Source organism: Phodopus roborovskii, unplaced genomic scaffold (assembly GCF_943737965.1).
Source record: "Phodopus roborovskii unplaced genomic scaffold, PHOROB, whole genome shotgun sequence".
Lineage (NCBI taxonomy): Eukaryota > Metazoa > Chordata > Mammalia > Rodentia > Cricetidae > Phodopus > Phodopus roborovskii.
The window spans coordinates 33490680-33506179 of NW_026126567.1; the positions used below are offsets into that span (position 1 = coordinate 33490680).

The 15500-nt window shown below is 36.3% G+C and overlaps 1 protein-coding gene across 3 annotated transcripts in view; it reads right to left on the reverse strand.

The window, feature by feature from the left end:
• Window positions 1-15500, reverse strand: part of Mapk8 (mitogen-activated protein kinase 8) — a 56363-nt gene that overhangs the window by 20173 nt on the left and 20690 nt on the right. For all 3 annotated transcript variants that reach the window (XM_051202660.1, XM_051202659.1, XM_051202661.1), the window contains exons 2-5: window positions 7795-7963; window positions 5040-5169; window positions 586-644; window positions 345-483 (exon numbers count right to left, since the gene is read on the reverse strand). In XM_051202660.1, the coding sequence (XP_051058617.1) occupies window positions 345-483; window positions 586-644; window positions 5040-5169; window positions 7795-7916 (450 nt within the window). In that variant the 5' untranslated portion in view covers window positions 7917-7963. The remainder of the gene's footprint in view (window positions 1-344; window positions 484-585; window positions 645-5039; window positions 5170-7794; window positions 7964-15500) is intronic.

The window sequence follows — 15500 nt, forward strand, 5'->3', positions numbered from 1 at the left end:
CAACTGTGAATGGACTAAAAGCCACTGAGTCATACACTTCAAAATAGCTTGTTATATGAATTTCACCTCAATGACTTAAAAGGAAAAGATTATGGTGGGCTGGAGAGATGATGGTTCAATAGTTCAGAGCACTTGGCGCTCTCACAGAGGACTAAAGTTTGGTTCCCAGCACTCACATGGCAGCTCACAACTGTAACTCCAGTTTCAGTAGAACCGACGCCCTCTTCTGGTCTCTTCAGGTACTGCATGCATGCAATACACTTAAATACATGCAAGCAAAATACACAAAATAATAATAATAAAAAAATCCTTAGAAAAGAACATGGTGATATATTTCTACTAACCCGGTGAATAATTCCAGCAGAGTGAAGGTGCTTGATTCCACACAGCATTTGATAGAGAAGGTAGGACATTCTTTCATGATCTAACTCCATCTGAATCACTTGGCAAAGATTTGCATCCATGAGCTCCATGACTATGTAACTTCATGGGTAGAAAAAGATGACAGCTAAAGTGTATAGTAACAATCTATGGATAGGTACTAGCAAAACTTTGTATTAACATCATTTTAATTACCACACTTACACATCTTGAAATTCTTCTAGGGATTTCTGTGGTGTGAAAACATTCAAAAGGCCAATTATCTGTGACAAAAGCAAAGAAACAAAAACATTAAAAACTACTTCCTGATGCTTCATTTGGTAACTGCAAATACACATGTGTTATAATAACTCACTATCCGTTTAAAATCAATCCAATTTTACATACTAAGCACAAATAAACATATATACTTATTAAATTGCTAGGAATGTGAGATGAGAAAAAAGAATGATCAGGAGGCACCGAAGACCTTTGGCGCAAATAAATATGAGTACTATAAAGGTGGAAATATATATAAATACCATACACTGGTTCAAACTCATAGGTTCTCTTATACCAAGTGAACCTTAGGGGCTGAGGGCATAGTTTAGCAGTCATGTTTACTTACTATGCAGACACCCTGGGTAAATTTCCTAGCACCAAGAAAAAAAAAAAAAAAAAAAAAAAAAAAAGTGTAATCTAACGTAAATTATGGACTTTGGATGATACATCAATACAGGTTATCAGTTATGACAAATGTACTACTCAGATGGTGGACAATGATTTTTGTGTATACATTCAAGGGCAAGGGATATGTGCAAACTTGTATCTTTCTCTCACATTTGCTAGGAAAGTCTTAAAAGTCTTAATATTTGCCTACAAATTATGAAGGTATTTACATAAAATAATTGATTGATAGAGTATTCATAAATAGAAAGTGTTATGTGTAGCCCTTCCATTGACTCTGAAAGACAACTATTCTACTTGGCCCTTACAGTCTATGTCATTCCTACATTCAGCACACTGTAGCAGAATCTCATTCTCACAAATTCATCTTTGACCACATTGGATCCTTGTTAGAAAGAACTAGCTGATGTGCTTTCATAGGCCAGTAATGCAACAATACATTTGACTTATTAAATGTCTGCTGGCAATTTAGGACATAATCTTCATGGGATCAATGGATGCTATTCATGTATGCATTAACTTCTGCTTACAGAAGGCATCTGCCAGTAGATATTCAGAAAAATATTAAACCAGAAAGGGTAAAACTATTTAAGACAGAGGGAATAACTGGCTGGAGATGGCTCAATGGTCAAGAGCACTGGCTGCTCTTCCAGAGGACCTGTGTTTAATTTCTAGCAAGCATATGTTACACCTGCCTGTTAACTTCAGTTCCAGGGGATATGACACCCTCACACAGACATACATGCAGGCAAAAAACCAATGAATAGTGACACACACCTTTAATCCCAAAGTTCCGTCACTAGGCAGAGGCAGGTGGATCTCTGTGAGTTTGAGGTCAGCCTGGTCTACAAGAGCTAGTTCCAGGGTAGCGAAGGTTAGACACATATAGAAACAAAAATGGGGTTAATGAATGCTTAGAGCTACTAAGGACATAGGGTTTCTTTCTGGTTATATGTATTAGTGAACATTTCAAACTACTCAATTGTATACTTTCTGTTGGTGAACTGAATAGTATTTGAACTGTATCTTACTGAGCTTCTGTAAGGCAAATGAAAACACAGCTGTCTTATTTTTCAAGAAAGCAAATAAATTATCTTAATCAGATTAGATGGTCAGGCAAAAGTCAAACAAGGACTGACTAGTGGATGGGGTATGGCTAGATACCAAAGAATTAATAAATTACCACAACCAAGTAAAAACTTACTGAAAAACACTGTTTTCTTCTATGAAAAAAAAAAAAAACAAAAAAACACCAAGAATAACAGTAACAGAGGAATAATGCAACGCAACTAGATATAGTATATAAAGATTTCAAAAAGGTTATTTGTGAAAATATCTCTAATAACATGTATGTGAACACAAAGAATTAGGGAAAACTGAGTAACTGATAGTTACACATGTCAATTTCTACAATATGCTTAACGATTCCAGCTATTATGAAGACAATGTGAGCAATTCTGGGAAGTAAAGCCAGTCGATGTAAAGTTAGAATGAAGAAATAGGGGTGGTGGTGGTGGTGGTGAACACTCTGGGGAGGACAGCCACACTTTACCATTGATATATCTAAAGGGGAACAACAGAACGTACTATACTTAATTCTCCTAAATCAATAGGTTGCAATGTGACTTGCTACCAGACCTTTGGCAATTACTTGTTAGACAGTGTGAGTCAAGTGGTTTAATACCTACAGTAGAGAGACAAGCCTCAATAGTTATTAGAGGAATCCATCAAACGCTGGTGTGCTAAATGTCTCATTAGAACAACCAGATTAAAAAAGAAACTAAAGATTATAAAAACCTTGAAAACATTAGGGAAACATCATTTCAAGATGATCTGTACAGAACATCAAAGTGCTGAAAAGATAAAACATTATAAAAAATATTCATCATACCTCAGGGGTGGCAGAGCAGAGTTGCCATTCATGGTTTTCACCATATTAATTGTCTGGGCCACTTTACATGGCTAAGCATACAAGACATGCTTCCCATACTCTCTTTTGAGCAGATGGAACATCTTTGTTGCCATCCAGGGTAAGGGAAGGAGTATTTGAATTCAACAAAGAAAATCTCAGGCAACACTTCAACAGCCCTAAAAGAAACTAGGTCCAGAGACTGGAAGGGACATGAGCAGCTCTAGCAGAGGTAGGGCCACAAGCAGAACTCAGACAAGCACTATTTCTTCCTTGATAATGACTGTAAGGAGTAAGGTTTTTCCGCCCGCCGCTGGTCTTGTCCCGCCGCCGCGCCAGCCCCAAATAATGTTTCTTATCGGCTAGCTCTGTCTTAAGTATTAACCCATTTCTGTTAATCTACATATTTCCATGTGTTTTCATCTTACCGGGGAATGGGCTGACATTGTGTTCTCCCCGTATCTCCATCTTGACTCCTCCTCCCTACTTCCTCTTTCCTCCTTGTCTCCTAGTCCCTTCTATCTTCCTTTCCTATTGGCCAACAGTGCTTTATTCATTAACCAGTATGAAAAACATTTATAGAATGGCATCTCCCATCAAATGACCACTCTTCCTCTGTCATTCCCTTTCCCAGAAATCTAATTTTCACCCCATCTTTAAGAGTCAGTTAGTCTACTCCCCTGTTTTTAAGCTGAGAGAAATCTCCCGTTTGAGATATCAGTATGTACTGTCTGTTCTTTACTATCTGACAGTTAAATTATTACTGCTTTGTATATTTAATTCTCATCCTGTTTTACTGCCTTCAAAACAACACCATAAACTTCCCAAATAATAAGCCTAATCCTTAACACATATACAGTTCACATTGGTAATTAATCTGTAACTTTAATATACAAAGGTTCTATTTGTAGCTAGCTCTCAAAATATGATGAATTGTATTTTCTACACTAGAAAGTATGGAACTAGTATTTTGCAAATTCCTACGGATGCCACTGGCCAGCACTTTCAGTTCAATGGTTCATAAAAATGTCCTTTCTGCAATTCTCTCCTAGTATATGTCCTCCCAGTTTGGAAACTGTCCCATTAAGATAATCACAAACATCAGTATGCTTAATGCAAACTTAAAAATATCTAACTGGGGCTGGAGAGATGGCTCAGCAGTTGAGAGCACTAGCTGCTCTTTGAGAGGTCCTGAGTTCAACTCCCAGAAACCACATACTGGCTCAGAAACTGTCTATAATGGGATCTGATAACCTCTTTTGGCATGCAAAACAAACAATCAAACAAACAAACCAAAAACCTGTTCATTTTCAAATTGAATGAAATCTTTATTTTCAAGTTAGAATTTTTTTTCTTGTTCTCTGTAAATATTTCCAAAATTTTTGTTCAACTATTATCAGTGGTTATCTGTGTAAAAGTATTGACACCACTTAAAAGAAGTCAGAATTGGATGCAGTGAGGTATCTTGAATTTTGTGCTAAGTTCTAATGTCCAAGTACAATAGAAATGTACATTTCTGTACAGTTAACTGAAATGCCAGCTCTACATGGAGCAAAAAAAAAAAAAAAAAAAAAAAACAAAATACAAACCTAAGATGAGAAAATTCTGAATAAAATTATTTTTTTAAACAAATATTTATTTCTTTATGTATATGAGTGACTTGTCTCCATGCACAGCAGAATAGGGCACTATATCTCATTACAGATGGATGTGAGTCACCATGTGGTTGCTGGGAATTGAACTCAGGACCTCTGGAACAGAAGTCAGTGCTCTTAACAGCTGAGACAGCCCAATAAAATGATTTTCAAACATTTATCTCCTTAAAATTCTATAAATACATGCCAGGAAAATAACCAATGTAAATTTCACAACTAATTTTTTCCCCCTTTTGGTACTACTTACTAATGCAGGTAAGGGGAGGGGATGGAAGGAAGAGCAATCTGTAGATTTTAAATAATGTTTCAATCTAGAGAAGCAATTTAAAGCCCCTAATATTAAAAAATAAAAAAGCCTTTGATAGGCATGTATTCATGAATAAATCTTGATTTCATTTGTACTGAAAAAACATGAAATATTCACTTACATTTTTATGATTAACACATTTCATAAGAACTAGTTCTCGGTAGGCTCGCTTAGCATGAGTCTGATTCTGAAATGGCCGGCTGAGCTTCTTGATTGCAACATTTCTTTCAAGAATGGCATCATAAGCTGCACTATAGTAAGAAATTAAAAAAAAAAAGTTAGGCACAAAGTTCTAAAATCAAACTCATAGAGTAATCACATAGACTCCTTTCTTAATTTCTTCACCAAGACTATGTGTCATCCAAGATCACTTAGCACAGGTGGACACTAGTACATTAAGTTCTTTTTGTCTTTCTTTTTAAATTGCATTAAAAAAAAAATGTACCCATTTTGAATGTATATGTTTAGGGGTGGGTAAGCATGTCATGTGGAAGACAGAAGACAACTTGTATGAATCTCCAGGATCTACAGATCCTGGAGATTGAACTCAGGCAGTCAGGCTTAATAGCAGGCTCCTTTCTTTACTCACTGAGCCACTGATACACAAATTTCCAGTATTGGTCTAAAGTCTAAATGATTCCTTCACCTTGCACCTCTATCAAGAAAGATGGGCTATGTGATCATCACTTCTTTTTTTTTTTCTTTCTTTTTTGAGACAGGGTTTCTCTGTATTATTTTTGAGTCTGTTCTGGCACTCACTCTGTAGACCAGGCTGGCCTCAAACTCACAGAGATCTGCCTGTCTCTGCCTCCTGAGTGCTGGGATTAAAGGCATGTACCACCAATGCCCGGCTGTGACCATCTATTTCAAATATTTACTGAAGACTTTTGGGGCTGGAGAGATGACTCAGTAGTTAAGGACACTAACTGCTCTCCCAAAGGACCCAGGTTTGAGTCCCAGCATCCATATGGCAGATCACAACCATCTATAACTCCAGTTCCAGGGATCCAATGCCCTCTTCTGTCCTCCACAGATACATGAATAGCACAAAGATATACATGCAGGAAACACACACACACACACACACCTATACATATATCTATATATCTATATAATCTATCTATATAATATATATCTATATATTATATCTATATAATAAAGACATTTTACAATGTATTTACTTAAGAATACTGTAGTGTTTTAATTCTTTAGGACACAAGACAGCGAGTACAAAAAGGAAGTAACACTAGAGGACGTATACAAAACATTAAAAAATAAATACTTTAACATTCTGTTTTGGAGAAAGAACTAAAAACTCAAGATATTGATAAATATGAACATTAGATCTGAGGGCCTGAGGAAAAATAAAAATAAAAAGTGTTTCCATTATATAATTCTGTTAGATTTTAATATTTTACCATAATTGTTCTGCTTTTTTAAAAGAGAAACATTACAGGTAAAGACTTCCAATTCTGTTCTCAGAAGTAAGCTTTTACCTTTTCTACATGTACTAAACCCTAAGTATATGGAACTGCTTTGCATATTTTACATTACAGAGAAATAATACAATATGGTGTATTTGTTTTAGGTTGCTTTATTACTCAGCAACCATACTTCAGATGGTATCCAGGTGACACAGCCAGGTCCAGTTCACTGTAAATGTTGTATAGTATTTTGGCGTTTGCATCACAATTTTTTATTCTCTTGTTGCCAGACCTGATGCTGTTTCAACTTTTGCTATTAGAAACAATGCTTCAAAGAACAGCCTTATGTGCATGTACTTGTGGACATATACAAGAGCTTTTCTAGAACCTTGTGAACATGCTGGATCATAAACACTCCCAATTTCTTTTTTAATAGACTTTAAACAAATTTTGTTTAAGTAGTAATAAAGATGTAATTACACTTGGGTATGGCTTAGCAATTCCCCAAACACTAGATTATAAAGCTAACCTAGTGATTCTGAATCAGTAGCAGAACTATTGCAAGGACTGCTTTCTATTTCAATTTATAAAGAATTATGCTCATCTATAAAACTTGGCCTTTTTGTAGAAGAAGCTTGTAAATCAACTTTAAAGATATATATTTTGAAACACTGTGAGATGTATTAGTTGACTTTATTCCCCAGTGTGAAGTAGTAAGATCTATGAAACTTCTGTTTCACTATAGAGTGAAAGTGAAGATTAAGTGAGGCATCTCACTTGTCAGGTATGGGAATAGACGCATTTATGGAATGAGCAAGTCTGCCATTTCCTTTTTCCTATATGCCTCTATATGACTTGGACCAAGTAAGTATTTAGTCATAGTTCATATTTCAAGATAGCATTGTTGGTTAATAGTTACAGTTTAGTGATGGGAGATGTCATTCTGTATATGTTTCTTATATTGATTAATGAATAAAACACTGTTGGCCAATAGGAAAGTAAGATAGGCGGGACTAGGAGACAAGGAGGAAAGAGGAAGTAGTAAGGAGGGTCAAGATGGAGAGCCTGGAGAGAACAGAACCGCCATTCCTCCGCTCTCGGTAAGACGACCACGTGGAAATACATAAAAATGGGTAATACTTAAGACAGAGCTAGCCCATAAGAAACTAATAACAGGCCAACAGGATTATATCAAATACAGAGTCTCTGTGCATTATTTGGGGCTGGCACGGCGGCAAGACAAAACCAGGCGGCAGGCGGAAAAACCATACACCTTACAGTTTAGGGATAATAAAAAAGACCAGTAATCCCTGAAAAAATTATTACATTATAGCTTTTGTTTATACAGATTTTTTTGAGTAAATTTAATTATTTACCAATAGATTTATATTACAAAGAGGAGAAAGGGCAGCAGTTAAAGACTGTTTGCCTTATTTTGAAATAAAAACTTACCACACTATTCCTTGAGCTCCTGAACCTATAGGTTTTAAATTCTGGTATCGTTTTAGGACGGTGAATGTAGAATCTCCAATCTCTACACTATAAAAATTGTTGTCCCGCTTGCTTCTGCTCATGATGGCAAGCGATTAGTTTAATGGCTTCATCCAAATATTCACCAAGGCTACAAAATAAAAGAAAACATGATGTAAGAAAATGAGTTTGTGTAGTACTAACATCTAAGTCCTTACTCTATTCACCATAGGAACACAGACTGCTAGGTCATCCTTATTAAGAAGAGTGCATCACAAAAACAAAACCACCATCAAGCATTGCTTAGTACATGTTACATGTGAGTAGATAATGACTGGTTCTTTAAGTCACTGGTATAATGCCCACTTACCTAGCCAAAACAAAACAAAAACCAAACCAAATCAAACCAAACCAAAACAAAAACAAAAAAACCCAAAGGGGGCTAGGGAGATAAGCTAGTCAGTAAAGAGCTTGTCACATAAATATGAGGGCCTGAGTTCAAGCCCCAGCAAATGCTGGGTTAAGTGGAAATAAGCGGAACACAATGTTCAGTGTTGGGAACATGGGCATAGGAGGATACCTGGGCTTACTGACCATCAAGCTTAATTTTATCAGTAAGCCCCATACCCCAGCAAGATGATGTCTCAAAATACAGTGGCTAGCTCCTGAGGAACACCTGGGGCTGACCTCTGACCTCCACAAATACATGTACCTCCCCTACACACTATAAAAAACAAAAGTAAGCAAATAACTATAATTAAACATGTCCTAGAAACCATTTCTACAATGGAAAGCCAGACAGTAAATTGTTAGCACATATTGCACATGTTTAATAAGGGTCTTTTTTGGTGCTATAACACCCAACAATAACAGTAACAGTAACTTCTAGTACAACACAATGGCTGTTTGATAAAAAGTAGGATAGAAAACATAAGATTAAGAACCTTCTGGTCGGTCATTAAGAACATTAATATTCAGTGGCCTCAGAGTATACTTTTCAATCTCTCCTTAGTTTTTTCATAAAATTGCTCAATTCTCACAAGCAAGCAGCTTTCCTTTAAAAGTACTTAAAAGGATCAGATAGCTTTATACTGCCTTCATAAATTGTATCTCCCAATTTTGTTTTCAGACCTGACAAAAGCAGGCCAGACAGTCTCCTGCCTGGCATACTTTATTTGGCTTCCCAAGAATACTGTAAACTACTGATTTTCCTCATTCCTCTCTGTTCCTATACTTTGTAGCCATGTTTTTCACTGGCCTTCAAACAGGATTTCCTGGGCTGTCTTGGTCCTCATCTCATAATACACTCCCAGGGCAATTTCATCTACTAACAGAGCTTCAGCTACTACCAAAATCTCAAGAGTTTCCAGTATCTGTTTACCATTAAGTCTTTCTTCTATTCCAGATGTGCGCATGTAAGGGTCTACCAGAAAACTCAGATGTCTCAAAGCTACCTCAAATTACATGTACAAAAATAACCATTTCCCTCAACTCCCACCAAATCTGTTTCTCCTAGGTTCTTACAGCTCAGAAACCGCTTTCATCATCTCTGCAGGAATCAAGCCAGGAACAAACACAGCACATTATCCCTGACTCTTCACACTCCCACATCCAATCCATGAAGTTCTGGAGACTCAAATGTTATCTACCACAAACCTATTTTCATATTATAAATGTTCTATTACCAAGGATTGATGCCACATTCTAGTTAGTGACATCCTTTGGACAGTTAACTTAAAAAATTGGTATATTATAAATCAATATTATTGATTTATTGATTGATTTGTGTATGTATAGGGGTGTACAGTGCAGTACAGAGATAGCCATGTTCTCTCCTTTTACCCTGTGGGGCCTGAGGATTGACCTCAGGACATCAGCTTGAGGGCAAACACACTTATGCATCAAGCCATCTCATATGTTCATTTATTATTTATATAAATAAGGCAGGCAAAAATAGGGAACAGCTTACTAACCTGGGATGATCTTGCCTGAACTACTTTTAAATGAGCATGGAATAAGGCAAAACTACATCCTGAAATGAACTTTGAGGGAGAATCCCCTAGTTACTATCACATTCCTTCTACATAACTGGATGTGCATATGACTAAAAACAGTTGCATTATAGGAAGAGACATGATCAGAGGAAAAAAATTATGCAACCTAATCTGTAAATCAAAACAGAGAACAAAGCTCACTACACTCCAGGTCACCAAACAGCTCCTTCTGAGCCCTATAAGAGGAAGCCTTGAAAAATAATCAGGGCCCCTGAGTATTTTTACTCACATGGCCTGCTGTTTCCTTGTAGTATGTTCTGGTATTTTCTACTGCTTTGTTTTAAATAAAGTTTCCATAGTATTTTTGCAGATCTGTGTGGGCTTTGCTTCAATTCCTTGAAAAAGGGGCCAATAACCTGGAAACACAAGACCTTCACCATTGGTAACATCATTTACTAATACAGTCTTTATTTTAAGAGTATATAGGTAACTATGAAATCCCAATCAATACTAAAATTTCCTTTGTCAGACATACCTCAGATAGTTCTTGGGTCAACACCTTCTAATCTAATTTTAAGTTCAGAAAATAAAAGTGAAATTTATTGACTAAGTATTGCACATTCAAGAAACCAAGTTTTGCTGTTTACTTGTTTACAAGGAGGCTGCCACTACCTACAATAAATTGTTTAATATCCAGTTTTAGAAACTACACCCAGGGTAAAACTATATCAATCTGCATGGAAGTGCTTTCCAAACTGAGTACCAGAATGGAGCATAACCATATATTGTAACCCTGCAGTATAAAACTCAGAAGTGACTAAATAATGGACTATGCAATTAACTTTAGATTAAGTTGACTCCATAATTACCATGCCACAACTATAAATCATTAAATAAGCTCATAGCTTGACAGCTGGCAGTTCCTTTCTTATATCTAAATGTGTTCCGGTCACATAAGATTCCAATACTAAGATGTTAGGAAATCAGTGGACAAAAATAATTTGCCAAAGATTCTTTATTGACAAGACATACTCTTACGTTTCCTCCAAAAGATGGAATTTAAAATCTCTTTACCATTATCTTAGCTAACAAGAATTATCAAAATCTAGGAATTTTCATACAAGACAGCATAGTATAAATTCATCAATACTTGATAATCCATAAAAAGGAATAAAAATCTCAGTGTACAGTCAATGGGAGGATACATCTTAAGCATAGTTACATCAATGGTTCAGTCAGAAGTTATAATTATTTTTCTATCAATACATAGGATAGAATAACTTCCAAAATTGTTAAGACTGCATAGCAATTTAACAGCAAAAAGGACCAAAGATTGCCAAACTAGAAAAACGATTCTATACATGGACAGACATTAACTACTTCTTTTATAACATTTAGAGCAGTATTGTTAGTGCAATTGTTTCCTTAAGAAAACTCGCAATGATCATATTTGCTATTTTACAAACTTCTTTATTTTACATCTAAAAGGACTCGAAGATAAATCAAGAAACGTTTATAAAGACAGACAAAGCCAAACCATGAAGACCTGAGCCTAATTCCAGCACTGTTCAAGTATGCTCAACATAAAGAGTTACAGATCAGTTTGGGCTGCAATATCAAGACCCCATTTCACCACCTCAAAAAGAAAAATTATTATCTAGTTGCAGCACTTAATACATGTGCAGTTCAGGGTGGCCTCACACTCACAATTCTCACAATTCCACCTCCCAAGTGCTAGGAATACAAAAGAACATACCAAGTCTGCTCCAAATCAGTTGTTAAAAAGAAAAACACAAAATTTTCTAAGTATGTAATGCACTGTCTTTACTTTTGATTTGATGAACAATGGCTGGCAAGTGTCAATTTGAGCAATGAAAGTGGTGCACATGAGCCAACTAAGGGACAATAAGTTTATTTATAAGGCAAATGTTACTGGTAACAGTGTATAAATAACAGCAGAAAACCAAGAAGGTGTCAAGAAAAATGAATGTAAGAATAAATTTAAATAGAAATCAGATATTAGAGAGTAAAGATGAAAACGTAAACACTCATGGTGTGTTTTGTTTTTATTTTTTTAACTATATAACCTGAATTTAAACAGACATTGCAGAACATAAAGGCCTGAAAGAGAGCAGACAGCAAACAGAACACGAGGTGGGTAGCCATTGGTAGAGAGGGCCAGGACCTTAGAAGCTCAGTCAGATTGACCTTCTATGAAGAAATAGGGTGGTGAATTGTGGTCTGCTGGACTCTTATCCAACTCACCAGCAGAGCTGATGCAAACTTAAAAAGTGCAGGTCCTCAGGAAGTGTAAAAGACGCAAACCCCAAAACCAAACAACAACAAAAACCCAAATAAACTGGTAAGGTGAATTAAAAACTCTTTAGAGTACTCAAATCAACTTGATTGCTTATCAAAGTCAGAAAATCAGGTCTGAAACTGTTAGAAGATTCAAATCACTTGAAAAAGTAAAACACTGTGGGGTTCATTCCCAATTTGGAGGTGCATTTTTCTCATCTACAGATTGTTATCAGATTATAAGTCATTGGTATGACTGCTTTTACTACCAAAATGTAATGATTTCAGCCACACTACCCAAAAAAACTAGAGGAGTAGGTAACAAGAAAATGTGTTTTTATTTGTAATTTTCCCATGAAGGGAAACAGATCCAAGGAACATGGAGACTAGGTTATGATACACAAACCTAAGAAGGCAGAAACAAGAGTCAGAAAAGACACAAATGCAATAATGTTACAGAAATCTCAGCTAAGAAGTTAGTCTGGAAAACGGATAATTAGTTATTTTTCTTTCTGAGATTCACTGTTTATAAGTAAAGGGAGTGAATTGTGGGAAGAAAGGAATACAGAACAAAACCAGCAACTGCTTAAAAGAACAAACAGCTGGTTTGACTGTGCAAATATTTCACAAAAAGATTCTGCCAGAAATAACTCAAGGAAGGTAGGACAGCCTGAGGAACTTGGCAAGGTCAATGGAAATAAGGAAAAGTACTGTAAGAGATCAATAGATTTGTGAAGTGGATATATATTAAATGAACAAGAATCTAAAATGAAAGAAACTGCATGTGATTGGAAGGGCAGTGATACAATGGACTCAGAGTCCACTCTTATCATTACCAATGTATATATGTAACTACTTCATCATAAACTTTGTGGAATCATATTCCACTGTATGAATGCACTGTGATCAAAATGATGCTACAACACACCCACATCTGCTTATACTTTCAAGTGTTTGCCCCATTTTTCAGCAAGTCTGGGAGTTAACTTCTGGTTCACAGGATGAATAAGCACACCTCCAACTTTACTAGGTGACAGAAAATTTAGTTCCCAACTTGAAGTACCAACTCTTTTAACTCCAAGGGGTTTTGTTTGTTTGTTTCTTTGCTTGTCTTTTAAAATTTCAATTTGAACTTTTCTAAGTACTAATAAGATTGGGCATATTTCCTGTCTACTTAGTCAATTTTCCTCGTATTTTTTCTAGTTGATTTGCTAAAGTTCTTTACATTTTCTTGGTAAGGGGCCTTTCAAGTTAGGTGTTGCAAATAACCAATCACACCCCCCCCCCCCGCCCCATTCTGCAAGGTCAGTGCTTTTGGAATCTTGATTAAGAAACTGTTTTCCAAATTGCATACTTTTTCTTCCTTTATATTTTAAGAATTCTACAGTTACAACCTTTTACACAAAGGTCTTCATTCAGTTTAGAACTGATCTTTGGTTTGAAGGAAGACATTCAATTTTTGTTCTATGTATATCAAATTACCTGGGTACTGTTAGCTGAAGGGCAACCATCTTTAAGGACTACTTGCAATGGTATTCTGTAATATAGGAATTACTGATATGCACAGAAGATAGGTGGTTGTAGGCTCACTATTCTTTGTCTATTTTCTACTCTTGTTCCAATATTACAACTTTTTTTGTATTTTAATTATATTTTAGTATCTGAAAGGATTAATCCTCTAACTTTACTTGGAAACTCTAGACACAAACATAAACTTGTATAATTTAAAAGCTGGAACAATCAAAGTTTACAAAACTATTTGTACCATTGGTCCCTAGCACTAAAAATTTAAAACTAATATGTGACAAACTTTCTAAACAATGGCACAACTAAACCATATCTTAATTGAAACTATAAACTGCAAACAAAAAGAACTTGAAAAAACAAACAAACATACAAAAAAAAAAAAAAAAAAAAAACCAAAAAACAAAAACCCTGGGGCCCATGTGTTCCCATTTGGTCAGATCAGCTGTATCTATTGGGTTTATCCAGCCTGGTCTTGACCCCTTTGCTCATTCCTCCTCCCTCTCTACAACTGGATTCCAGGAGTTTGGCTCAGTGTTTAGCTGTGGGTGTCTGCTTCTGCTTCCATCAGCTACTGGTTGAAGGCTCTAGGATGGCATATAAGGTAGTCATTAGTCTCATTATAGGGGAAGGGCATATATATATATATATATATATATATATATATATATATAAATTTTTTTCTTGTTTTACATATCGATCCCAGTTCCCTCTCCCTCCCATGCCATTCACCCCTCCCCCACTCCACAGGGATGATGATGCCTTCCAGGAGAGATCATCAAAATCTGTCAAGTCATTTGGAGTAGGGTCTAGGCCCTCCTAGAGGAAGGACATTTAAGGTAGCCTCTCCACTATTGCTTAGATTCTTCGTTGGGGTCATCCTTATGGATCTCTGAACATTTCCCAAGTGCCAGATTTCTCCTTAAAATTAGCTGCGGCTTTGTTGGAGTAGGAATGGCCTCCTTCGAGGAAGTGTGTTACTGTGGGAGTGGGCTTTGAGGTCTCATATATGCTCAAGCCACACCCAGTGTCTCAGTTCACTTCCTGTTGCCTGCACAAGATGTAGAACTCTCTGCAACACCATGTCTTCCTGAATGCCACCATGTCCCATCATGTGAGCCATTCTCAAATGTTTTCCTTTATAAGAGTTGCTGTGGTCATGATGTCTCTTCATAGCTATAGAAACAAAAACTAAGACAAAGGGCAACACCAATAGATATACTAACACATTGTACAAGCAACAGCATAGGAACTGAGCAGGAGATACACATTTGTTGTTGTTTTTTGTTTTGTTTTCCGAGACAGTCTTTCCCTGCATAGCCCTGGGTATCCTGGAATTAGCTCTGTAGACCAGGCTGTCTTTGAACTCACTCCCTGCTTCCCAAGTGCGGGGATTACAAGGCATGTGAAGCACTGCCTGACCTGTATTTATAGATTTAAATACACACACACACACACACACACACACACACACACACACACACACACACAATTTAAAAAAGGCCAAACCTTGAGGGGTACAAGGGAACTGTTGGAGGGAGGAAAGGAAAGGGAGAAAATGATGTAATTATTACAATCTCAAAAATAATCATCCCCCAGAGGACACAACTTCATACTCATTAGGGTGGCTGTAATACAAAAGACAGGTAATAAGCAATGGCTAAGATGTGGAGAAATCAACCCCTGGACATCACTAGCTGGAACAGAAGATGATGAAATATTATTTTATGACAGGCGAGTACCTCAATAAGCTAAAACACTACAGTGCTAACTTCACACTCAAAAAAAAAAAAAAAAAACTAGAAACAAAGATAACCCAAATAAAAAATGTATACATGAATGCTCATAGTAGCATTATTCACAATATCCAAA